The 26,121-nt window shown below is 44.1% G+C and overlaps 2 protein-coding genes across 8 annotated transcripts in view; one reads left to right on the top strand and one right to left on the bottom strand.

The window, feature by feature from the left end:
• The window catches only part of lrrk2 (leucine-rich repeat kinase 2), a 69,870-nt gene extending 53,532 nt beyond the window's left edge, over nt 1-16,338 (bottom strand). For 3 of the 7 annotated variants that reach the window (XM_055933406.1, XM_055933410.1, XM_055933411.1), the window contains exons 1-18: nt 16,040-16,338; nt 15,307-15,392; nt 14,867-14,976; nt 12,844-12,932; nt 11,067-11,201; nt 9,719-9,853; nt 8,919-9,050; nt 8,625-8,744; nt 6,939-7,102; nt 6,697-6,779; nt 6,484-6,608; nt 6,089-6,218; nt 5,275-5,399; nt 4,880-5,013; nt 4,470-4,614; nt 3,731-3,870; nt 3,512-3,640; nt 3,176-3,355 (exon numbers count right to left, since the gene is read on the bottom strand). In XM_055933406.1, coding sequence (XP_055789381.1) covers nt 3,176-3,355; nt 3,512-3,640; nt 3,731-3,870; nt 4,470-4,614; nt 4,880-5,013; nt 5,275-5,399; nt 6,089-6,218; nt 6,484-6,608; nt 6,697-6,779; nt 6,939-7,102; nt 8,625-8,744; nt 8,919-9,050; nt 9,719-9,853; nt 11,067-11,201; nt 12,844-12,932; nt 14,867-14,976; nt 15,307-15,392; nt 16,040-16,178 — 2,301 coding nt within the window. In that variant the 5' untranslated portion in view covers nt 16,179-16,338. The remainder of the gene's footprint in view (nt 1-3,175; nt 3,356-3,511; nt 3,641-3,730; nt 3,871-4,469; nt 4,615-4,879; nt 5,014-5,274; nt 5,400-6,088; nt 6,219-6,483; nt 6,609-6,696; nt 6,780-6,938; nt 7,103-8,624; nt 8,745-8,918; nt 9,051-9,718; nt 9,854-11,066; nt 11,202-12,843; nt 12,933-14,866; nt 14,977-15,306; nt 15,393-16,039) is intronic. The other 4 variants (XM_055933409.1, XM_055933412.1, XM_055933407.1 and 1 more) reach the window with 3 other exon arrangements.
• Nucleotides 16,339-17,945: 1,607 nt separating this feature from the next.
• LOC129862071 (proton myo-inositol cotransporter-like) overlaps nt 17,946-26,121 on the top strand; it is a 10,239-nt gene continuing 2,063 nt past the window's right edge. Inside the window, exons 1-5 of the mRNA XM_055933416.1 lie at nt 17,946-18,571; nt 18,879-19,038; nt 22,118-22,323; nt 24,586-24,694; nt 25,030-25,193. Coding sequence (XP_055789391.1) covers nt 18,046-18,571; nt 18,879-19,038; nt 22,118-22,323; nt 24,586-24,694; nt 25,030-25,193 — 1,165 coding nt within the window. The 5' untranslated portion in view covers nt 17,946-18,045. The remainder of the gene's footprint in view (nt 18,572-18,878; nt 19,039-22,117; nt 22,324-24,585; nt 24,695-25,029; nt 25,194-26,121) is intronic.

Genomic DNA, 26,121 nt, shown 5'->3' with positions numbered 1-26,121 from the left:
TCAGTTCATGTGTTATTTCATAGTTTTCATGTCTTCACTATTATTCCAAAATGTAGAAAATAGTAAATATAAAGAAAAACCTTTGAATGAGTAGGTGTGTCCAAACTCTTGACTGGTACTGAAGTCGGAGGTTTACATACACTTAGGTTGGCGTCATTCTTAAATATTTTCCGTCGGGATTTTAATGATTTGTATTGTACTCCCTCTTACCACATACTTTCCTGAAGCAATCAGGATGGAGAGCACCACAGATCTCCTCAGAGGGAGCTTCAATAGATTTATTTTTTCTTTCCCCTAATTGTCATCTGACCCTTTTTGTTGAACTATTAAGAATAACAGTTACATGTAGTGGAGTTACTTTTAGTCATTTCCATATTTATTCAACATTTACCAATAATTTTTTTGGCAACATCCATATATGTCATTTTCATTTGTGATAATATATTAACATTAAGATTCATATGTAAACATAGAGATTTTCAAAAAAGAATAACAGTTACATGTAGTGGAGTTACTTTTAGTCAAAACTCGTTTTTCAACCACTCCACACATTTCTTGTTAACAAACTATAGTTTTGGCAAGTCTGTTAGGACATCTACTTTGTGCATGACACAAGTAATTTTTTCCAACAATCCAACAATTTTTCCAACAATCCAGGTTGGCGCCCCCCCTTGGGTTGTGCCGTGGCGGAGATCTTTGTGGGCTATACTCGGCCTTGTCTCAGGATGGCAAGTTGGTGGTTGAAGATATTCATCTATTGGTGTGGGGGCTGTGCTTTGGCAAAGTGGGTGTAGTTATATCCTGCCTGTTTGGCCCTGTCTGGGAGTATCGTGGGACGGGGCCACAGTGTCTCCCGACGCCTCCTGTCTCAGCCTCCAGTATTTATGCTGCAGTAGTTTATGTGTCGGGGGGCTAGGGTCAGTCTGTTATATCTGGAGTATTTCTACTGTCTTATCTGATGTCCTGTGTAAATGTAAGTATGCTCTCTCTAATTCTCGTTCTCTCTTTTTCTTTCTCTCTTTCTTTCTTTCTTTCTCTCAGAGGACCTGAGCTTTAGGACCATGCCTCAGGACTACCTGGCCTGATGCCTCCTTGCTGTCCCCAGTCCACCTGGCCATGCTGCTGCTCCAGTTTCAACTGTTCTGCCTGCGGCTATGGAACCCTGACCTGTTCACCGGACGTGCTACCTGTCCCAGACCTGCTGTTTTCAACGCTCTAGAGACAGCAGGAGCGGTAGAGATACTCTGAATGATCGGCTATGAAAAGCCAACTGACATTTACTCCTGAGGTGCTGACCTGTTGCACCCTCGACAACCACTGTGATTATTATTATTTGACCCTGCTGGTCATCTATGAACATTTGAAAATCTTGGCCATGTTCTGTTATAATCTCCCCCCGGCACAGCCAGAAGAGGACTGGCCACCCCTCATAGCCTGGTTCCTCTCTAGATTTCTTCCTAGGTTCTGGCCTTTCTAGGGAGTTTTTCCTAGCCACCGTGCTTCTACACCTGCATTGCTTGCTGTTTGGGGTTTTAGGCTGGGTTTCTGTACAGCACTTTGTGACATCAGCTGATGTAAGAAGGGCTTTATAAATACATTTGATTGATTGGAATTGTTTATAGACTGATTATTTCACTTATAATTCATTGTATCACACATCCAGTTGGTCAGAAGGTTACATACACTAAGTTGACTGGGCCTTTAAACAGCTTGGAAAATTGAAGAAAATTATGTCATGGCTTTAGACGCTTCTGATAGGGTAATTTACATCATTTGAGTCAATTGGAAGTGTACCTGTGGATGTATTTCAAGGCCTACCTTCAAACTCAGTGCCTCTTTGCTTGACATCATGGGAAAATCAAAAGAAATCAGCCAAAACCTCAGAAAATAAATTGTAGACCTCCACAAGTCTGGTTCATCCTTGGGAGCAATTTCCAAACGCCTGAAGGTACCACGTTCATCTGTACAAACAATAGTACGCAAGTATAAACACCATGGGACCACGCAGCCGTCACACCGCTCAGGAAGGAGACGCGTTCTGTCTCCTGGAGATGAACGTACTTTGCTGCGAAAAGTGCAAATCAATCCCAGAACAACAGCAAAGGACATTGTGAAGATGCTGGAGGAAACAGGTACAAAAGTATCTATATCCACAGTAAAACGAGTCCTATATCGACATAACCTGAAAGGCCGCTCAGCAAGGAAGAAGCCGCTGCTCCAAAACCGCCATAAAAAAGCCAGACTACGGTTTGCAACTGCACATGGGGACAAAGATCATACTTTTTGAAGAAATGTCCTCTGGTCTGATGAAACAAAAATAGAACTGTTTGGCCATAATGACCATCGTTATGTTTGGAGGAAAAAGGGGGTGGCTTGCAAGCCGAAGAACACCATCCCAACCGTGAAGCACGGGGGTGGTAGCATCATGTTGTGTGGGTGCTTTGCTGCAGGAGGGCCTGGTGCACTTCACAAAATAAATGGCATGAGAAAGGAAAATTATGTGGATATATTGAAGCAACATCTCAAGACATCAGTCAGGAAGTTAAAGCTTGTTCGCAAATGGGTCTTCCAAATGGACAATGACCCCAAGTATACTTCCAAAGTTGTGGTAAAATGGCTTAAGGACAACAAAGTCAAGGTATTGGAGTGGCCATCACAAAGCCCTGACCTCAATCCCATAGAAAATGTGTGGGCAGAACTGAAAAAGCGTGTGCAAGCAAGGAGGCCTACAAACCTGACTCAGTTACACCAGCTCTGTCAGGAGGAATGGGCCAAAATTCACCAAACTTATTGTGGGAAGCTTGTGGAAGGCTACCTGAAACGTTTGACCCAAGTTAAACAATTTAAAGGCAATGCTACCAAATACTAATTGAGTGTATGTAAACTTCTGACCCATTGGGAATGTGATGAAAGAAAAGCTGAAATAAATCATTCTCTCTACTATTATTCTGACATTTCAGATTCTTAAAATAAAGTGGTGATCCTAACTGACCTAAGACAGGGAATGTTTACTTGGATTAAATGTCAGGAATTGTGAAAAACTGAGTTTAAATATATTTTTCTAAGATGTATGTAAACTTTCAACTTCAACTGTACATACACACATACACATACAGACGTACACACACACACACAGATCATATTTCATCAGATCCCCATAGAGATCATTGCTGACCTGGTATATGAGCGACTCGGTCTTGGTCTTCTTGTTGATGTCGGCTCCTAGCTGGATGAGACACTCAGCCATGAGCACATCCCCGTCCTTACAGGCCTTCTCCAGCATACTGTACTTCAGCTCTGCATCGCCACACATCTTGGACAGGGCCAGGCATGCAGCCTTACGTAGCTGGGAGAGCTAGAGGAAGAGAGAGAGAGAGAGAGAGAGACAAAGATGAGAGAGAGAGGTGGGGGATAATGGGGGGAGAAGGGGAAGTTATGAGATGGGTAAGGAAGGAAGAAGACAAAGGATTACAGAGTATGAGAACAGACACACAGAAACACACACGCTTACCGGGTAGCTGCACCGGTCAGGTGGTCCTTCTTTGAGCTGGAGGAAGATCTCTCTGTCAAAGCCTTCCCTCTGCAGCTCCCCTGCTGCCCCTGAGCAGGCGTCCAGCATTCGGAGGGCCACCTGGAACCCCTATTTAGTAAAAAAAAATGTGTCATTAATTGAAATAACTGGAAATCTTCTAGACTAATATGGCTTTGAGGACCATAGAGGATTACTCACCTTTAACATCATCTCTGTGTCCTCTCTGTATTGCAGGAGACTGGTAACAAGAACAGACGCCAGGACGGGAACTATCATTCTGGACAGCTTCTTCTTAGACACAAGGCAGTAGAGGAGGTTTAGACCCCAGTAGTGTATTTCTATTGAAGAGGCAGGAAGGGAGTCAGTGTATTTCTATTGAAGAGGCAGGAAGGGAGTCAGTGTATTTCTATTGAAGAGGCAGGAAGGGAGTCAGTGTATTTCTATTGAAGAGGCAGGAAGGGAGTCAGTGTATTTCTATTGAAGAGGCAGGAAGGGAGTCAGTGTAGTTCTATTGAAGAGGCAGGAAGGGAGTCAGTGTAGTTCTATTGAAGAGGCAGGAAGGGAGTCAGTGTATTTCTATTGAAGAGGCAGGAAGGGAGTCAGTGTAGTTCTATTGAAGAGGCAGGAAGGGAGTCAGTGTAGTTCTATTGAAGAGGCAGGAAGGGAGTCAGTGTAGTTCTATTGAAGAGGCAGGAAGGGAGTCAGTGTAGTTCTATTGACGAGGCAGGAAGGGAGTCAGTGTAGTTCTATTGACGAGGCAGGAAGGGAGTCAGTGTAGTTCTAAGTTCTATTGAAGAGGCAGGAAGGGAGTCAGGGACAGAGCCTTTATGTCTCTGCTTTACTTGTCTTTATTCACGTTACTTGACAGGGACAATGCACATTGATCCCCATTTCTGTAAAGTGCCAGATTTAGCAAGCAGTGTAACTACTCTCTCACCTCGTTCCCGAGGGAACATCTGTAGTGTGTGCAGCACAGTATCTATCGCCCCCTGTTGACAGAGCAGGTCTACAGCACCAGAGCAGTCAGCCAGGGCAGACAGAACACGTAGGCCACACTCCTGGATGGCTGCACTGCTAATAAACTACCTCAGAAACAACAAAAAAGGTATATATTTTAAGGTGAGTCTATTATTAACAAGGATAACTGTGAATTCTAGGGACATGGGATTGTATTCCTAAATTGTCTCAGATTAGGAGTGCTGATCTAGTAACAGTTTTAGGATGTGCCTTTTAGATCACAATTGATAAGATTACAGGGACAGGGTGGACCTGATCCTTGATCAATACTCCTACTGAGATGCTTTGTGATTTGAGCAGGGAATGAATTGCATGGGGTGATATGATTACCCTGTTGAGTGTCTCTAGGTAGACTGTGTGGGCCCCCTCCACAACACTCTGGTTCTTCTGCACCCTCAGAGACACGTCCACTGTGTCTGGATCAGCCACAGACACACCGTGATCAGACACCCGCAAACTTCTATCTGCTCAAACACACAAAAGATGACCGAAAATACATTCAGATTTCATTAGCTAAATACAGCTGACTAAGACAAAAGTACTCTCTAGCAGTCTTGCTTTGGGCACTATGGCTGGAGCTTGATACACGTATGTACACGTATGCACACTCGAAAATGCTTCAACCCTTGTGAACACGTACACATACCTAAATACTTTTAAAAACACATGTAAATACTTGAACACTTTTACACCATAAGTGTTGACTGTCTATGTGCGTCTCCTACCAGGACAGAGGAAGACCAGGCTGGCCCTCAAAGCTTCCAGCTGGACCTCAGGTATGAAGTTATGGACCTTCATGGTCCTAAGGATCTGGCCCATGGCCATGTTCAGTTCATCCAGACTGGCCGTCCTACAGAGAGAGGCAAGGGACATCAGTGGTACCCTAGACCAGTGGTTCCCAAACTGTGTGGACCACTGGTCCTCCCCCCAAATAAAAACAATACTAATTTTTAAGGAACTCAGTCAAGCTTACTCTTGAAAGTTGTAATAGTAGAATGCACAGGGTGCAATTTCGAAATTGGGCAGTGCATCATCAGTTCCTCTTTTTATGTTAGTCATTACATACCTTCGAACTAGAGCAGTGATTGTCAACCCGGAGTACTGATACCCTAAACTAACAAGTTTGGAACATACTGTTAACCTGTATTTATACTGAATATTCTCATTGCGATCAAATCTGTTTTGTAAGACAGACCTGTTCCACAAGAGAAACCTGCTCTGCAAGTAGGAACCTCTTCAGAAGTTGACTGATGTAATTAGACTAAGACCGCAACTGGAATACATTAATGTCAGTTGAAATCATGTAAGTTGATGTCAGTTGAAATCATGTCAGTTGATGTCAGTTGAAATCATGTCAGTTGATGTCAGTTGAAATCATGTCAGTTGATGTCAGTTGAAATCATGTCAGTTGACGTCAGTTGAAATCATTACAGTTGAAATCATGTCAGTTGATGTCAGTTGAAATCATGTCAGTTGACGTCAGTTGAAATCATTACAGTTGAAATCATGTCAGTTGATGTCAGTTGAAATGATTCCTACCTTCCCTTGAAGAGCAGGTGGAGCAGTTTACATCCACCTGCGGAGACCTCTGGAGAGGACAGATGTCTCTTCATCATCTCCACCACGTTCACATGGAGGCCGTTGGACAACAACAGAGATCGCATTTTACCTGCAAACACACACACACACACACACACACACACACACACACACACACACACACACACACACACACACACACACACACACACACACACACACACACACACACACACACACACACACACACACACACACACACACACACACACACACACACACACACACAAGCTGTTAAATCTTCTGCAGTACTAAGCAGAGGCTGAAGCCTGACCTGACTGGATGTCACCTCAGACAGTTGATGGGTAGTAACAGGAGCTAGGAGTCTGACTCACTATTGTAGGTGATGAGCGTTCCCATGGCGCTGGCAGCAGCCTGGAACACCCCAGGGGAGGAGGAGTGGAGCAGCATGGCAGCCATGATCTGTCTGTGGACTGGTGTCCTGGGGAGCACACCATCACTGTCAATCACAATACCAGCAAAATTGTAAACGCTAAAGCGAATGGTCAATGACAATACCATGAGGAAAGCTCATGCTAACGGACTACCTTCCGTCTTGCTCTTCTGTGGAATGGTGCCATGACTCGCTGCCATGCAATAGCAGGCTGTGTATGGCCCAGCATGCAGCTTCCTAGGGGGGAGATGGTTAGAAACAGAAAGAGAGAGATGAGGACAGACAGAAAGAGAGAGATGAGGACAGACAGAAAGAGGGAAGAGTAGGACAGTGACTAAAATGTCAATATAAGACTAGCTAATAGATGATGTGTGATATAAAGTGCTGAGGACTTACCTGCACTGTGGAATCGGCAGCATGGACCTCCAGAGCTCTGCAGCAGGCCTCCATCCAGCACAACCCCACATCATCCACCGCCTCCTCCTTCCCTCTGTTCTCCTCCGCCTCTCCCTCCTCCATCCCTTCATTCACCACAGCTTTGCTCTTCACTATGGTTTGAGCTGAGTGGATGAGAAACAGGAAACAACAGTGGTGAGCCAGGTGTGAAGAAATGTGTGTGTGTTTCAAGTTTCATTAGCCGTATCTATGTGTGGTATACACCGTCCAACGAAATGCTTACAACAATAAGAGGTAATAAAATATAAGAATATGGCCTCCCGAGTGGAGCAGCGGTCTAAGACACTGCAGTGAGCCGTCACTACAGATCTGGGTTCGATCCCGGGCTGAGGCCCAGCGTTGTCTGGGTTAGGGGGGGGTTTGGCCGGCCGGGATGTCCTTGTCCCATCGCGCTCTAGCGACTCCTGTGGTGGGCAGGGCGCAATGCACGCTGACATGGTAGCCAGTTGGAAGGTGTTTCCTCCGACACATTGGTGCGGCTAGCTTCCCGGGTTAAACGAGCAGTGTGTCAAGAAGCAGTGCGGCTTGGCAGGGTCATGTTTCAGAGGACGCATAGTTCTCGACCTTCGCCTCTCCCGAGTCCGTACAGGAGTTGCAGCGATGGGACAAGACTGTAACTACCAATTGGATACCACGAAATTGGGGAGAAAAAGTAAAATTAAAAATAAGAAGAATATGAACATAAAGTAAATGGCTCAGTAGAATATGTTAAATATTTTAAGTTTAATACAATGCACAATTTATAGTCCAATATTTACTTGTGCTTTGAGGAAGGGGGGGGGGGGGGGGGCTAGTGTATAAACTGAGCAGTATAATAAGAGTCTGGTAGCAACAGTTGTGATGTGTGTGTAGCATGAATGTTTATATGTGTGTGTGTGTCTGTGTGTGTGTGTGTTAAGTTATGGAGAATCAGAGCAGGTGGTCAGGCCGGTTTAAGTGTTCAGCCGTCTGATGGCTTGTAGATAGAAACTGTCTCTGAGCCTGTTGGTGTCAGACCTCATGCTCCGATACCGTCTGAACGACGGTAAGGGAGAGAACAGCTTGTGACTGGACTGTGTGGGGTCTTTGATGATGCTGTGTGCCTTCCTCAGGCACTGTTCTGAGGAGATGTCCTAAATGGGTGGGAGCATGGTCCCAGTGATGTACTGTGCCGTCTTCACCACCCCCTGGAGGGCCTTGTGGTCGTGGATGGAGCAATTCCCATATCAGGCCATGGTACAACCGGCAGGATGCTCTCGATGGTGCAGCGGTAGTATTTGGAGAGGATCCGGGATGGCATGCTGAATTTCTTCAGGTGCCTTAGGAAATAGATGTTGCTACCTCTTGACAACTTAGAACTTGTGTCTCTTTTTACTGGTGTCCCGTTAATGTGGATCGGGGCATATTCCCTTCTATGCTTCCTGAAGTCAACAATGAACTCCTTTGTTTTGCTGACATTGAGGGACAGTTTGTTGTCATGACACCACAATGCCAGTTCACTTACCTCCTCCCTTTAGGCTGACTTGTTGTCCCTGTAGGCCTAAAACCGTGGTGTAGTCAACAAAGTGTGTGTGTGTGTGTGTGTGTGTGTGTGTGTGTGCGTGCGTGCGTGCGTGCGTGCGTGCGTGCGTGCGTGTGTGTACTCACTGAGGGCAGCCAGACAGGAGAGCGCAGCAGCTTGTAGAGTGGCGTTCTCAGGGTAAGTCAAACAGGCTCTTACAGTGACCCTATGCACCCCATTCAGCACCAGAATACTACAATATCTTTCTGAAAGAGAAAAATTGAACTATTGGTGAGGGGTGTGTCCGGGGTGTTTCCCCAGGCTCATCGCTCAACTTTACAGCAAGTTGCAGGGCTGTCGTGTGGCTGAAAAACAAATAAAGTATCTTGGCTTTAAATCATCCTGCTCATGACCTCTGACCCTTTGACCCTGGAACTGACCTGATGTAAACTTCCTGAACAGACAGCAGCCGACCTCCTGCAGTGCCTCAACTTCTGGGAACGACTCCATGGCTCCAGCCACCACACTGTAACACCTCTCTCCCCCCGACATCAGGATCTCCACGTTACTGGCTGCGATTGATTGAATGATAGATAGATTAATACTTCATTTTATCCCCAAAGGGAAACTCAATGTCAGCAGCAAATAAAACAGACAAGTAGGGTTGCCAAATTCTGGTAACTTTCTCAAAAGTCCCAGATTTTCCAGAAATCCAGGTTGGAGCCTGGAGGATTCCCGGATTGCTTACTTATTACCTCCTGATTTCATCTTCCAACTAGGATGTCTGGCAAACCTTTGAATTTTGAGAAAGTTGCCATAATTGTGCAACCATACAGAAAAGAAAACACAAAAAGAATACAATCTGGAAAAGAAGTGGCATGATACACGAGGTACACAGACGTCAGAGAACAACAACAACAACATGGTGACTCCCCATACCACACAGAAAACAGGCTTGACATTGGATCAACTCAAATGAAGATAATCATTGTGAGGAGTGAGACAAGCCCATAACTATATATTTACTGAGAAAATATACCAGAAAAGGCTCAAATCTAATTAATTGTTTTCAGTGGGCCTAGCAGCCAGAATATAAATTACAAATAATTAATTTGGCCCCTGAAGATACTGTCCTAGAAAGGAATGTGAGAAAAACAAGATAGGAAAGAGAAAAAGCAGCAGAGAGGGGTGGGGGGGGGTAAACAGACAGGTTTTGTATTCTTCTTCATTGGGGACTTACCAGGACCTGCTAGGGGAAGGAGTACCTTCATGGCCTGCAGAAACAGGTCTTCACTGTCGTGAAAACGGTGCAGAGCACCTAGAACCACACTGTGGTCCTGGTTCTCCAGAAACTCTACCAGGTCATCATCAGACACTGCCAACACAGAGATGCACACAACATCAGTCAGAGTATGAAAGGATATGCCGGAAAAATCCCAGGACACATAAAACAATCCCCAAAGTACTTCTTTGTAGATTTTGATAGCAAGGCAAAATCCCCAATTTGCAGTGCAGCCTAGGTATCTCCACTGGTGACTAGGTATCTCCACTGGTGACTAGGTATCTCCACTGGTGACTAGGTATCTCCACTGGTGACTAGGTATCTCCACTGGTGACTAGGTATCTCCACTGGTGACTAGGTATCTCCACTGGTGACTAGGTATCTCCACTGGTGACTAGGCATCTCCACTGGTGACTAGGTATCTCCACTGGTGACTAGGTATCTACACTGGTGACTAGGTATCGCCACTGGTGACTAGGTATCGCCACTGGTGACTAGGTATCTACACTGGTGACTAGTTATCTACACTGGTGACTAGTTATCTACACTGGTGACTAGGTATCTACACTGGTGACTAGGTATCTACACTGGTGACTAGGTATCTACACTGGTGACTAGGTATCTACACTGGTGACTAGGTATCTACACTGGTGACTAGGTATCTACACTGGTGACTAGGTATCTCCACTGGTGACAAAGTATCTCCACTGGTGACTAGGTATCTACACTGGTGACTAGGTATCTCCACTGAGTGAACAATACATTAAGAACACGTGCTCTTTCCATGACATAGACTGACCAGGTGAATCCAGGTGAAAACTATGATCCCTTATTGATGTCACTTGTTAAATCCACTTTAATTAGTGTAGATGAAGAGGAGAAGACAGGTTAAACAAGGATTGTTAAGCCTCAAGACAATTGAGACATGAATTGTGTGTGTGTGTGTGTGTGCACTTCAGAGGGTGAATGGGCAAGACAAAATATTGAAGTGCCTTTGAACGGGGTATGGTAGTAGGTACCAGGCACACCGGTTTGTGTCAAGAACTACAACGCTTCTGGGTTTTCACAATCAACAGTTTCCTGTGTCTATCAAGAATGGTCCACCACCCAAAGGACATGCAGCCAACTTGACACAAATGTGGGAAGCATTGGAGTCAACATGGGCCAGCATCCATGTGGAACGCTTTTGACACCTTGTAGAGTCCATGCCCTGACAAATTGAGGCTGTTCTGAGGGAAAAAGAGGGGGTGCAACTCAATTTTGGGAAGGTGTTCCTAATGTTTTGTAGACTCAGTGTATATCTCACCTCTGTCCAGTAGCAGCTGGAGACCACGGCAGCCCTGAATCTGAACCTCCTCACTGGAGGGGAAAGTCTTCATCCCCTCAACGATCAAACTAAACACATCCTCTTCCTCATCCCGAATCAATAACACTATCACATCTAGACACAGAGAAAAAAACATCTGGTGACACTTGAATTGAATCTGACCCCACAGTGCTAATGTTTTATCACTTGTTATACGCATGTATGAGCCTTATTAATGTGTTGTCAAAAGGCTTCTATAATGTTGTGTATCAAAATATAGATTTATTTACACAGGATCATAGCCTTTTCGATGCATTGCTTCGCAGGTTAAGGACACTTTGACCTTTCGCCCATAGAGGAACTGAAAGCACCTAGGTTTACTTCCTACCTTGTTAATACCTCCCCCTCAAGGACAGTCCTGGAAACCCCTGTGCTGTGTCTGCACATTTCTGTCTCGCTTAACTTTCACTTAATACTGATACTGTACTGTCCCTTTGACTAAAGAGAGGGTTGGAGTGGTGGGGAGGGGGGACCACGTGACCTAATTCAATTTGCTGCATTCTAAGGGCTCCTTGGCAACCATGGGTATGATGTCATATCTATTACATGATCTGTCAATAACTGAAAGGAATTGACTGAGGGCGGAAATCGACAGACAGAGCGACTTTGAGATGAGATACGCCGAGTTAGACAATATGATGAATTGAGTATCTTGATGAGAGATAAATAGAGAGGACACTATTGGCCTGAGGGCTGGTAGTGGAGTACAGGTACAAGACATGGACAATTTAAACATTGTCTGATAGTATAATATACCACTTGTTTTTGCAGTTTGTGCCTGTAATGGGCGGGGGGGTGGGGGGGGGGCTGCCATTCCTAGCACGATCGCAACGTCCCCTCCTTACAGACACAAAGTGCAAAAACAAGTGATACACTGTCATGTTTGTCTGGTTACTGTACTCCACTACAAGCAACAAGTGATATGACTTGGTATGATATGGCGGTCATGTGTATATGCCATATTTACAGTCCTTGAATTCCTAACAATAATGCCTTAAAGAGATTCTCTGGTAGTTTTGTATAATTTTTAGCCAGCAGTTCTGAAAGTAGCGCTCACTAGCCAAAAGTAGTCTCTGAAAATGTAGTACTGTCACATATTGTATGTGCAGATATTGTATGAAGGTACACTCTTGTCGCAGTGTCTGTAGTTTTGCTGTAGGGCTATGTTTACACAGATACACTACATGATCAAAAGTAGGTGGACAACCCCTTCAAATTAGTAGATTTGGCTAATTCAGCCACACCCATTGCTGACAGATGTATAAAATCGAGCAGACAGCCATGCAATCTCCATAGTCAAACAATTGAATGGCTCGTACTTTAACTTAGTATACTGCAAAGAGCTACTGTATGTACCTGTCGACGGCTCATTCTGAGGTTAACCTGGCACTGCATGCTGGTATCTTAATGTTCTTTTTGTTAGGAATCATTTGTGTGTACTAGACTGATCTAGTGACTTTTTAACAACTACCATAACATATTTCTAGTTGAGTGACTCTGCTCCCAGAAGTCTATGGCCCGTTGTTATCTTGAGTCATGGGAGGTGGGTGAAACTGTTGTAGAATGACCTCCAGATAGGAGAAAGATATATTACATATTTATATAATAGCATATAAAAAGAGTTGACTAAGACCCAGTGGTCAAATAAATAATTGCTGCATTAAACCTGCAAGAGGTAGTTCTTCTCCTGTCCTTTTCAAAATATGCTTTATTGTACCTGATCTGAGGAGCAGAGCCAGTGCCCTGAGCCCAACCATCATCACTTTGCAGTCTCCACTGTGCTGGGACAACACCTTAAGGATCTGCCTGGAAATCATACACAGGGTAAAACATAGTGGGGTGAGCACATATAAAATCACACATGTGCACACAAACACACAAATAGTATGCACGTGCACACACACAATTTTCTATTCAGTTTTTGCACCAACAGCACTGAACAGTGTCTTAACAATAGGTTTATTTTGCATTTGTGCCCTTTCAATTCCCTGTGTGGCTTTGGACTTCCTTCCTTGTGGTTCCTGTACAGACAGAACGTAACAACAACACAAGGACAACTCCTCCCACCCACAAATACCCTCAATATCCTGAATTAGCTGGATGAACACATACTGCAAGGACATACAGTGCATTTGGAAAGTATTCAGACCCCTTGACTTTTTCCACATTTTGTTACGTTACAGCTTTATTCTAAAATTGATTTTTTTTTAAATTCCCTCTCATCAATCTACACACAATACCCCATAATGACAATGCACATTTGTTTTTTTTATTTTTAGATTTTTGCAAATGTATTAAATACAAAAAATGGAAATATCACATTTACATAAGTATTCAGACCCTTTACTATATACCTTGTTGAAGCATCCTTGGCAGCGATTACAGCCTTGAGTCTTCTTGGGTAGGAAGCTACAAACTTGGCACACCTGTATTTGAGGAGCTTCTCCCATTCTTCTCTGCAGATCCACTCAAGCTCTATCAGGTTGGAATGGGTGAGCGTTGCTGTACAGCTATTTTCAGTTCTCTCCGGAGATGTTCAATCAGGTTCAAGTCCGGACTCTAGCTGGGCCACTCAAGGACATTCAGAGACTTGTCCCGAAGCCACTCCTGCGTTGTCTTGGCTGTGTGCTTAGGGTCATTGTCCTGTTGGAAGGTGAACATTCGCCCCTGTCTGAGGTCCTGAGCGCTCTGGAGCAGGTTTGGAGTCCACCTGTGGTAAGAGATCTCTATGAAGGATCTCTATGAACTTTGCTCTGTTCTTTCCCTTGATTCTGACTAGTCTCCCAGTCCCTGCCGCTGAAAATCATCACCACAGCATAATGCTGCCACCACTATGCTTCACAGTAGGGATGGTGCCAGGTTTCCTCCAGACGTGACGCTTGGCATTCAGGCCAGTTCAATCTTGGTTTCATCAAACCAGAAAATCTTGTTTCTCATGGTCTGAGAGTCTTTAGGTGCCTTTTGGCAAACTCCAAGCGGGCTGTCATGTGCCTTTTACTGAGTAGTGGCTTCCGTCTGGCCACTCTGCCATAAAGGCCTGATTGGTGGAATGCTGCAGAGATGGTTGTCCTTCTGGAAGGTTCTCCCATCTCCACAGAGGAACTCTGGAGCTCTGTCAGAGTGACCATTGGGTTCTTGGTCACCTCCCTGACCCTTCTCCCCCGATTGCTCAGTTTGGCCGGGTGGCCAGCACTAGGAAGAGTCTTGGTGGTTCTAAACTTCTTCCATTTAAGAATGATGGAGACATTTTTTGGTACCCTTCCCCAGATCTTTGCCTCAACACAATCCTGTATCGGAGCTGTACAGACTTCCTTCGACCTCAAGGCTTGGTCTTTGCTCTGACATGCACTGTCAACTGTGGGACCTTATATAGACCGGTGTGTGCCTTTCTAAATTATGTCATTGAATTTACCACAGGTGGACTCCAATCAAGTTGTAGACACATCTCAATGATGATCAATGGAAACAGGATGCACCTGAGCTCAATTTTCAATCTCATAGCAAAGGGTCTGAATACTTATGTAAATAAGGTATTTCTGTTTTTTATTTTTAATACATTTGCTAAAATTTCCAAAAAAAACATGTTTTCTTTGTCATTATGGGGTATTGTGTGTAGATGATGGGGAAAATGTTTTATTTAATCCATTTTAGAGTAAGGCTGGAACGTAACAAAATTTGTAAAAAGTCAATGGGTCTGAATACTTTCCGAAAGCACTGTAAGGGGGTCTACCACTACTTACTGATGCACTCCAAGTACCTCCCAGTCTATCCCTGCTCCCAGGGGCCTGACCAGTGAGTCCAAGGTGGAAGGACATATCTCCATCAGTCGACACAGCAACGACCATCCCACCTGCAGGGAAAATAGATATTTTATAAATAAACTGTATACTGTGTAAATAAAATGACTGGTAACACTTTACAAGACAGTGTACATATTCCTGTAAGTCTAGTCAAGTACAGTTTAAGTACAGCGTAACAACAAGTCGTTAGAATATCACACACTAGAGCTTGAATGTAAAGTGTGACCCTGACAGATGAGGTCATGTGACCCAAGTAGGTGTTTAGTCACACTCCTATCCCGGCCTTCTGTTTGATTAGTACTACTGTACAACTGTATTATGTGTGTAAAGACAATAGCGCTCAGCTGGCTGATGATCAGTGAGTTGTGATAATGGGTTACCTGTTGCACCCCTTTGCTGTTGCTGTAAGTTGACAACACCAACATAAGAGGCCCATGGACATCTTTATCCTCAAATAATTCTGCTGCTGACAAGTAAGATTAGAGGAGAGACAGAGGAGAGGGGATTGACAGGGGAGAGGAGAGACAAGGGAGAGGAGAGAGAAAGGAGAGACAGGGGAGGAGAGACAGAGGAGAGGAGAGACATGAGAGGAGAGACACGGGAGAGGAGAGATAAGAGAGATAGGGGAGAGACAGGGGAGAGATAAGAGAGACAGGGGAGAGATATGAGAGACAGGGGAGAGATAAGAGAGACAGGGGAGAGGAGAGAAAGTGGAGGAGAGACAGAGGAGAGGAGGAAAGGGACAGGAGAGACAGAAGAAAGGGACAGGAGAGACAGAGGAGAGGGACAGGAGCGACAGAGAGGAGAAACAGAGGAGAGGGAGAGGGGAGAGCGAGGAGAGAGCAGAAGAGGTAATGACATGTTCTTTCAGTTCAATAATGAGCTCATTTATATTTTTAACTGGGTGCAACTTCAACAATTGCCTGGCTTAGATGAGAATAACAGAAGTCTGAAATTGACACTTTGTACATATAAACATCTGTCCTACAGTAAGTACACTGGATAGAGAGATTAAACACAAATGCACAATCAGTAGGAAATTATAAATTGGTATACATGATGGAAAATAGTATGAAATATTCAAGTAAATAACTATAATGTATGGTTTATTACCACAGTCATCAGTGTGCGCCAGGAAAAGAAGGTCTTGGATGATCTGTACCAGGGTACTCAACTGCTTCCCCTCCTGTAGGTTTTTCAGTCTCACTAATAGTTTTTTCAATCTTTCTTCCAGTTCCTCCTTGTTAACCATGGTATTGGATATGTTGTTCGATAAATGAAGACTTTAAATGCATGTATCTATAGTTACAATCCTCCAAAAGTGACAGTGGACTGCATGAAAAGCAACAACTTTGCACTGATACGTCACTTGCAGCCATTGAAGACACACTAACAATGTAACTGAACGCATAGCATAATACGGCAGCTGACCCAAACTTAGAAGTTGTCGTACTCGTATTTCTCAAATTCCATTCGACAAGATCCTCTTTTTTAATGTAGGCTGTGGAGGTTGTTTTGACTTAGGAATTCAATGACGTCCCCCATGTAGGCTAGAGCCAGGCGTGACTCCTTCCCTCGCCAATCGTCAGATGAATCATGTGACTTCAGTAAAACTACCCGTTTGGTAGCATAGCCTTGAGCAGACAGCAGCAGAGTCAGCTGTTTGGCCACAGTCCAGAAAACTTGCTTCAAAGATTATCATCCGTAAAGGTAATATTTTCTTATAAACTGGTCGTTGTGTTATTCTGAAAGCGCAGCTGTAGCCTACTTCGTTCTGGGGAAAACTCCAGAAGGCGTGTGATGAGTTTCAAACTTTCAACTGAGCATTTACAGTTCTATGCATATTCACTGATAGATAAGCGACTAGGATAGGACTGGAAGCGGAGCTAGGCCAGTCTGTGCGGTCGTCACTAGTTACCACAGCCACAAAGTCGGCTATTTCTACCGTTTATCGTCTTACAATGTGATGTTAAACCTAACCACACTACTAACGTTATGCCTAACATTAAATTAAGAGCAAAATGCAACCACAATAGCGATTCCAGGATTTTTACGTTATAGACAATTTTGACTTTGTGACTGTGGTAACTGGTGGAAATCACTGTCTGGGCGTTCCAATTGTTCTATGAGTCAATGCGTAATGCGCCATTCAACGAATCACTTTACGGCACACGACCAGACACAAGGGTCGTAACTAGTCACCACAGCCATAAAGTCATAAACACCGCCTATTTCTACAATGTATATTCGTAAAAGACCAAAATCGAATGTTTTGTTGTCATGGATTTTTACGATTTAGCCCATTTTGACTTTGTGAGAATTTGCTCTAACAAAGATTCTGTACTCGCGCTTTGTCAAAGGGCTTCCCTGTCCAGAGGTGCACACACATATATATCCCTGCGCACTATTATTGATCAATGAGAAGTCACTGGGGTAGATGGATTGCCATGTATATAAAAAGCAGTCTGCTTTAAGTTCTGTGGGTCTATTGGACATCATGCTACTGGCTGTGCCGCGTAGGCATATGTTTAGCTGTTTAACTAGGCCTAACTTGAAAAGTTGATTCAGCTAATACTTGTTTGTGAGTTAATTTCCATTTTGGGATTTGTACATATAGTTTTATTTTGTATATTCGTCATCCATTTAGTATAATATACATCCTGCACTCAGTCTCCCATCCGTTCACCTCCCTTACCCGTAAGGGTCCGCTATTCTATATTTCATGTTTTGGGGAAATAAGAAAACAGTAGCCTACAGACCTATTTCTTATTTCCCTATATAAGATTTTGTGGTTGGGGAAAATGCTCAAGTTGTTAGGCCTACATAGCAATACATTCCGGGTTAGAAATGGGGAATATGGATTGGAATATTATAACGCTATTATAAACATGTTTGACTTTTCATGTGCGTAATCAGAGCTGATTTTATTCTAGCGTCATACATACCCTTCACTCAGTGACCAACCAAAATGGACTGCTGTAGGCTATCCCCTCCCCTCCATTTCATGCGTAAATGACCTGAGTGAATGGTAATCGAAACGGAGTTACCTGTATAGCCAGCCTGCTCAGGTATCTATTTTTCTCTGCCCAGGTTGAACGTTTGTGAAGCTGTTTCTCTTTATGACCCTCGACAGAAACGACAATGAATACAATCTGCGTGGTATGAGCAACCCTATGGGCGTCATGAGGAAGAAAGTGACAGACGACAGAGAGCGGCGGAGTCTCATCAGAGCGCCGTCTGAATCGAGCACCAATAACCCTGGTGTTACAGTCACCTCTGCCGCCGGCGAACCGGAGCTGGCCGCCGACCAGGATGTCACACCGGTATTCGTGTACGTCTTGGCGTTTTTTTCTGCCCTGGGTGGCTTCCTTTTTGGCTATGACACCGGGGTGGTCTCTGGGGCTATGCTTCTCCTGAAAAAAGAAATGCATTTGACCACTCTATGGCAGGAGTTGTTGGTCTCCAGTACTGTGGGTGCAGCGGCGCTCTCTGCCCTGGCTGGCGGGACTCTGAATGGGCTCTACGGGCGCAGGATCTGCATACTAATGGCCAGCTTCATTTTTACTGCTGGAGGAGTTGTGTTAGGTGCTGCTCCAAACAAGGAGGTTCTTCTTGTTGGAAGGATTACAGTTGGCTTGGGAATAGGTAAGGTTTGTTTATTTAGTTCAAACATTTACTGGACAAGTAGCCTAACAATAACCAAATTGAGAGCCATGACTGACTGACCAGTTTTACATGTATGTGGTTATTTTCCCAAGCCAGGCATATAGGATTTGTTTGGAAGTCTTTACAAACACCTTTGTCTTTGTAAAGTTTACTAAGGGCAGGTAGTGCAGATACACTTTAAGTAAACTCATCCAAAAAGTGAAATGAATTGTGAATAATTTCCTTGCCATAAACACAGACTAAAAACACATATAAAGACCCCCCCCCCCCCCCCCCCCCCCTTTAGGGATTGCCTCCATGACGGTTCCTGTTTACCTTGCGGAGGTCTCCCCACCACACCTGAGGGGTCAGCTGGTCACCGTTTACACCCTCTTCATCACAGCCGGACAGTTTATTGCCAGTGTTGTGGACGGGGCCTTTACTTACCTTCACCACAACGGCTGGAGGTAAGTCTTATCAGTGATAGGCCCTATTCTATTCTATATTGCCATGTCTACTCGGTAGCTGGTAATCCTAGAACGTGACGCTTCAGTTACAATAGCCTACAGTTCTCGGTTCAGTTATATTTTTGGTTTAGTTAGCTTTGGAAGCTGCTTTGAGGTATCTCTGCTACATGCCTGAAGAAAAAAACACTGCATAATCTTTTGTTTTGCATCCATATTACATAGCAACCACAATATGGACACAACAATCCACTACCATCTATCTACAGTGAATGGAATAGAAACAGGCCATAATGTCATTTCTTAGGCACGGCAACTACTCCGCTTTCAGCCCAAGGAGCGATGAGTATTTTAACACCCCAGTCACTCCAGGGACTTCAGCTTCCGTTTCGACACTTCTCCTTGCATGTGTGGAAGAACGGAAGATGGTTCTAATATCAAAATTCGCATTTTAATGGTCACATGCACATATTTAGCAAATGTTATTGCGGGTGTTGCGAAATGCTTGTGTTCCTAGCTCCAACAGTGCAGTATTATCTAACAATTAACATCAATACACACAAATCTAAAAGTAAAAGAATGGAATTAAGAAATATATAAATATTAGGATGAGCAATGTTGGTGTGGCATAAACTAAAATACAGTAGGATAGAATACAGTATATACATATTAAATGAGTATGTAAAACATTATTAAAGTGGCCAGTGATTCCATGTCTATGTATATAGGGCAGCAGCCCTAAGGTGCAGGGTTGAGTAAACGGGTGATAGCTGGCTACTGATGGCTATTTAATAGTCTGATGGGCTTGAGATAGAAGCTGTTTTTCAGTCTCTCGCTCCCAGCTTTTATGCACCTGTCCTGACCTCGCCTTCTGGATGATAGTGGGGTGAACAGGCCGTGGCTTGGGTGGTTGATGTCCTTGATGATCTTTTTGTTCTTCCTGTGACATCGGGTGCTGTAGGTGTCCTGGAGGTCAGGCTATGTGCCCCAGTGATGCATTGGGCAGACCGCACCACCCTTTGGAGAGCCCTGCGTTTGCGGGTGGTGCAGTTGCCATACCAGGCGGTGATACAGCCCGACAGGATGCTCTCAATTGTGCATCTGTAAAAGTTTGTGAGGGTCTTAGGGGCCAAGCGGAATTTCTTCAGCCTGAGGTTGAAGAGGTGCTGTTGCGCCTTCTTCACCACACTGTCTGTGTGGGTGGACCATTTCAGATTGTCAGTGATGTGTACGCCGAGGAACTTGAAGCTTTTCACCTTCTCCACTGCGGTCCCGTCGATGTGGATAGGGGCGTGCTCCCTCTGTTCTTTCCTGAAGTCCACGATCAGCTCCTTCGTTTTGTTGACGTTGAGGGAGAGGTTATTTTCCTGGCACCACTCCACCAGGGCCTCCCTGTAGGCTGTCTCATCATTGTTGGTAATAAGGCTTACTACTATTGTGTCATCTGCAAACTTGATGATTGAGTTGGAGGCGTGCGTGGCCACGCAGTCATGGGTGAGCAGGGAGTACAGAAGGGGGCTGAGTACGCACCCTTGTGGGGCCCCTATGTTGAGGATCAGCGAAGCGGAGATGTTGTTTCCTACCTTCACCATCTGGGGGCGGCCCGCCAGAAAGTCCAGGACCCAGTTGCACAGGGCGGGGTTCAGACCCAGCGCCCCGAGCTTAATGATGAGCTTGGCGGGTACTAAGGTGTTGAAGGCTAAGCTATAGTCAATGAACAGCATTCTTACATAAGTATTCCTATCCCATCTGGTATGTCCAGATGGGATAGGGCAGTGTGCAGTGCGATGGCATTGTCTGTGTATCTAGTGGGGCGTTAAGAAAATTGAAGAGGGTCTAGGCTAGGGTGTCAGGTAAGGTAGAGGTGATATGATCCTTAACTAGCCTCTCAAAGCACTTCATGATGACAGAAGTCCTTTACTTCAGTCATTTAGTCATTTAGTTCAGTTACCTTTGCTATTTTGGGTACAGGAACAATGGTGGACATATTGAAGCCAGTGGGGACAGAAGACTGGGATAGGAAGAGGTTGAATATGTCTGTAAAGACTCCAACCAGCTGGTCTGCGCATGCTCTGAGGACGTGGCTAGGGATGCTGTCTGATATCACCAGATTTGTGTGTAAACATGATGCAACTTCCATGGTGTTTTCTGACCATTACTGGAGACTCTGTAATGGATACATCAGCTCTTAATATTTTGAGTGTAATGATGAAAATATACATTGTTGAGAAATGTAAAAGTCCAGCCAGAATACACACCAAGATGTTCAAACAAAACCAGCAGGTTAAACATACCTGCAGTCAACTTGTGCAATACGTTAGGAGATAAAGCAGATCGCGTTCTTCATTTCACCTGTCACATTATTTTTCATTATGAAGCTTATTGGTAGTCCCCAGTCACATGTTGTTTGTTTACAAGCACACAACGATGAGAGACAGGAGCCTCAAATAAAATGTTTTTCGTCATATTCTTCGTAAACAACAGGTTAACAGTGAAATGCTTACTTACAGGCCCTTCTCAACAATGCAGAGAGAAAGTACTAATAGATACATAAGTAATAATAGATACATAATGACTAACAAAAACTTGGCTATATACAAGTTTAGGCTGTCCATCATGGTTTTGGTTGAACATCTTGGTGTGTATTTTGGCTGGGTTTTCATTTGTCCATTTCTCAAATGTGCCATATTTAGAAACTGGAGAAAGAATTTGGCAGTGGGTAGAGAGAAGAGGCAGTGGGTAGAGAGAAGAGGCAGTGGGTAGAGAGAAGAAGAAAATTGGTGAGGATTTTAATTGTGTGAGAAACAACTTGACCTCATCCAGAATTCCTGTTATGTCTTTGACTGTCCTTGTCAACTAAACTATTTTTGAATGTGAATCAGTCTGGGATAAAACACTGGTGTAAGTTTAGGTGCTAGGCTATGATTGGAGCCTGTTCTTGTGTGAAATTAAAATGTTAATTTCCAAAAGTAAACCATCAGAAATTTAAAACAGCTCTGTGGAACTTTTACCCCCCCCCCCCCCCCCCGTGTGTGTGTGTCTCTCTCACTCCCTATCTGTCTCTCTGTTTGTCTGTCTGTAGGTACATGTTGGGTCTGTCCATTGTCCCTGCAGTGCTCCAGTTCTCTGGTTTCCTCTTTCTGCCAGAGAGTCCCCGTTGGCTCCTTCAGAAGGGCCTTACCCAGCAGGCCAGGCAGGTGCTCAGCAGGATCCGTGGGGGTCAGAACATTGAAAAGGAGTATGACAGCATGAGGACCAACATTGAGGATGAGGAGAAGGATGCAGGAGGTGACACATAGAAGTGCACACACACACACATACGTTTACGCATGAATTTCAGACACAGACACACACACTAGCCGTGGCACATCCAGATGATCTGAAACAGCGACCATGACCAGCCCTAGACGCACAGTACCAGTCAAATGTTTGGACACACCTACTCATTCAAGGGTTTTTCTTTATTTTTACAATTTCCTACATTGTAGAATAATAGTGAAGACATCCAAACTATGAAATAACACATATGAAATCATGTAGTAACCAAAAAAGTGTTAATCAAATCAAAATATATTTTCTTTTTGAGATTCTTCCATGTAGTCAACCTTTGCCTTGATGACAGCTTTGCACACTCTTGGCATTCTCTCATCCAGCTTCATCTGGAATGCTTTTCCAAATGTCTTGAAGGAGTTCCCACATGCTGAGCTCTTGTTAGCTGCTTTTCCTATACTCTTCAGTCCAACTCATCCCAAACCATCTCAATTGGGTTGTGGTCGGGTGATTGTGGAGGCCAGGTCATCTGATGCAGCACTCCATCACTCTCCTTCTTAGTCAAATAGCCATTACATAGACCGGAGGTGTGTTTTAGGTCATTTTCTTGTTGAAAAACAAATGATAGTCCCACTAAGAGAAAACCAGATGGGTTGGCACATCGCTTCAGAATGTTGTGGTTGCCATGCTGGTTAAGTGTGCCTTGAATTCTAAATTGCTCGTGTTTCTTGGCCCAAGTAAGTCTCTTCTTCTTATTGGTGTTCTTTAGTAATGGTTTCTTTGCAGCAATTCGACCATGAAGGCCTGATTCATGCAGTCTCCTTTGAAAAGTTGATGTTGAGATGTGTCTGTTACTTGAACTCTGAAGCATTTATTTGGGCTGCAATCTGATGTGCAGTTAATTGCCATTTTTTGAGTCTGGTAACTCTAATGAACTTATCCTATGCAGCAGAGGTACCTCTCGGTCTTCCTTTCATGTGGCGGTCCTCATGAGATCAAGTTTCATCATAGCGCTTGATGGTTTTTGCGACTGCACTTGAAGAAACTTTCAAAGTACTTGAAATTGACTGACCTTCGTGTTTTAAAGTAATGATGGACTGTCATTTTTCTTTACTTATTTGAGCTGTTCTTGCCATAATATGGACTTGGTCTTTTACCAAATAGGGCTATTTTCTGTATACCACCCCTACCATGTCACAACACAACTGATTGCCTCAAACGCATTAAGAAGAAAATAAATTCCACAAATGAACTTTTAGCAAGGCAAACCTGTTAATTGAAATGGATTCCAGGTGACTACCTCATGAAGCTGGTTGAGAGAATACCAAGAGTGCAAAGCTGTCATCAAGGCAAAGGGTGGCTACTTTAAAGAGTCTCAAATATAAAATATATTTTGATTTATTTAACACTTCTTTGGTTACTACATGACTCCATACGTGTTATTTAATAGTTTTGATGTCTTCACTATTATTCTACAAGGTAGAAAATAGTAAAAATAAATAAAAACCTTGTAATGAGTGGGTGTATCCAAACTTTTGACTGGTACTGTATGTGTGTATGTATATACACTGCTCAAAAAAATAAAGGGAACACTTAAACAACACAATGTAACTCCAAGTCAATCACACTTCTGTGAAATCAAACTGTCCACTTAGGAAGCAACACTGATTGACAATAAATTGCACATGCTGTTGTGCAAATGGAATAGACAAAAGGTGGAAATTATAGGCAATTAGCAAGACACCCCCAATAAAGGAGTGATTCTGCAGGTGGTGACCACAGACCACTTCTCAGTTCCTATGCAGCCTGGCTGATGTTTTGGTCTCTTTTGAATGCTGGCGGTGCTCTCACTCTAGTGGTAACATGAGACGGAGTCTACAACCCACACAAGTGGCTCAGGTAGTGCAGCTCATCCAGGATGGCACATCAATGCGAGCTGTGGCAAGAAGGTTTGCTGTGTCTGTCAGCGTAGTGTTCAGAGCATGGAGGCGCTACCAGGAGACAGGCCAGTACATCAGGAGACGTGGAGGAGGTCGTAGGAGGGCAACAACCCAGCAGCAGGACCGCTACCTCTGCCTTTGTGCAAGGAGTAGCACTGCCAGAGCCCTGCAAAATGACCTCCAGCAGGCCACAAATGTCCAATTTAGCAGGTTAATTAATCATATAATGCATTCTGTTGGAAACTAAAACATTTGGTGTTATAGACCTTAAAATGTATAATGCATGCAACTGTTTTTAAATGTTCATAAAAGTGTTACCAAATTTCCCTCTGTCCACCAGGTGGCCTAGTATTGTGGCGTATGCTGACTCGCCCTCCCACACGCAGAGCCCTGACCGTAGGCTGCGGCCTGCAGATGTTCCAACAGCTCTCTGGGATCAACACTGTCATGTAGGTGTTTTCGTTCATCAGAAATCATTGTGTTTATCTATGGCCACATCTCATTAGTCTAAAGTGGTCTCATCGTCCTGTCTGCCTGCCAGTCAGTCTCTTCCCTACTGTATGCTTCACAGGAGGTTGGTGACACCTTAATTGGGGAGGATGGGTTCGTTGTAATGGCTGAAGTAGAATGGTATCAAATACATCAAACGCATGGTTTCCAGGTGTTTGATGCCATTCCATTTGCTCCGTTCCGACCATTATTATGAGCCGTCCTCCCCTCAGCAGCCTCCTATGGTCTGCTTATCCTCCATGTTCATGCCTTCTCCTTCTGTTGTCCCTATCAGGTACTACAGCGCCACCATCCTACAGATGGCGGGGGTGAGGGACGACAAGCAGGCCATCTGGTTGGCTTCCGCCACCGCCGCCACCAACTTCCTGTTCACCCTGGTGGGGGTGTGGCTTGTGGAAAGAGTCGGACGCAGGAAGCTTACGCTGGGAAGCTTAATAGGTGTGTGTATGTGTGTGTGGATATTCACATTTTATCCCAAGAGGCAGTTAGATATGGTTCTTAATAAGCTTGGGCTCCTGAGTGGCGCAGTGATCTAAGACACTGCATCTCAGTGCTAGAGGCGTCACTACAGACCCTGGTTCAATTCTAGGCTGTATCACAACCGGCTGTGATTGGGAGTTCCTAAGGGGGTGCACAATTGGCCCAGCGCCGTTAGGGTTTGGCATCCAAGTGCTAATGGTGTCAGTCCCAGCCAGGCTTGTTTAGAATGCCAGGAAATTTTGACACCAGGTCAGCCTGGAACTGAAATTGATCTCTTTTTAGGCCGTCATTGTAAATAAGAACTTGTCGAATACAAATTTAAATATCCAGATTGTCATACCTTGATTTTGCAAGAAGCTAACCACTTAGCTAGCTAGATAACTAGCTATTAAGTTAGCAAACCAAATGCACAACTGCAGAGCATTTAGCATTTTCTAAACAGTTAACTTAACAGCTATAAGATATCTAGCTGGCAAACATTTAGTTGTGAAATCCATACTGTAACTAGATCACCTGGCGCATGCTGCAGTGACTTACAAAAATGTCTAGTTATATGTACATATCTACGTCAATTACCTCATACCCTGCACATCGAGTTATCATTACTCATTGTGTATCTATTATTATTTTTATTACGTGTTTTACTTTTCTATTATTTCTTTATCTCTGCATTGTTGGGAAGGGCCTGTAAGTAAGCATTTCACTGTTAGTCCACACCTGTTGTTTACGAAACGTGACAAATAAAATGGAATCGTTGTGTGCTTGTAAATGTGAGTGGGGACTACCGGTAAGCTTCATAATGACAGGTGGAATGAAGAACGCAATTTGCTTTATCGCCTAACGTATTTCACAAGTTGACTACTGGTATTTACTTAAAAAGTAGCTA

The sequence above is a fragment of the Salvelinus fontinalis genome, chromosome 9, assembly GCF_029448725.1.
Source record: "Salvelinus fontinalis isolate EN_2023a chromosome 9, ASM2944872v1, whole genome shotgun sequence".
NCBI lineage: Eukaryota > Metazoa > Chordata > Actinopteri > Salmoniformes > Salmonidae > Salvelinus > Salvelinus fontinalis.
Note: the sequence above shows the minus strand (reverse complement) of the source record. Positions and strands in the feature narration are given on the sequence as shown.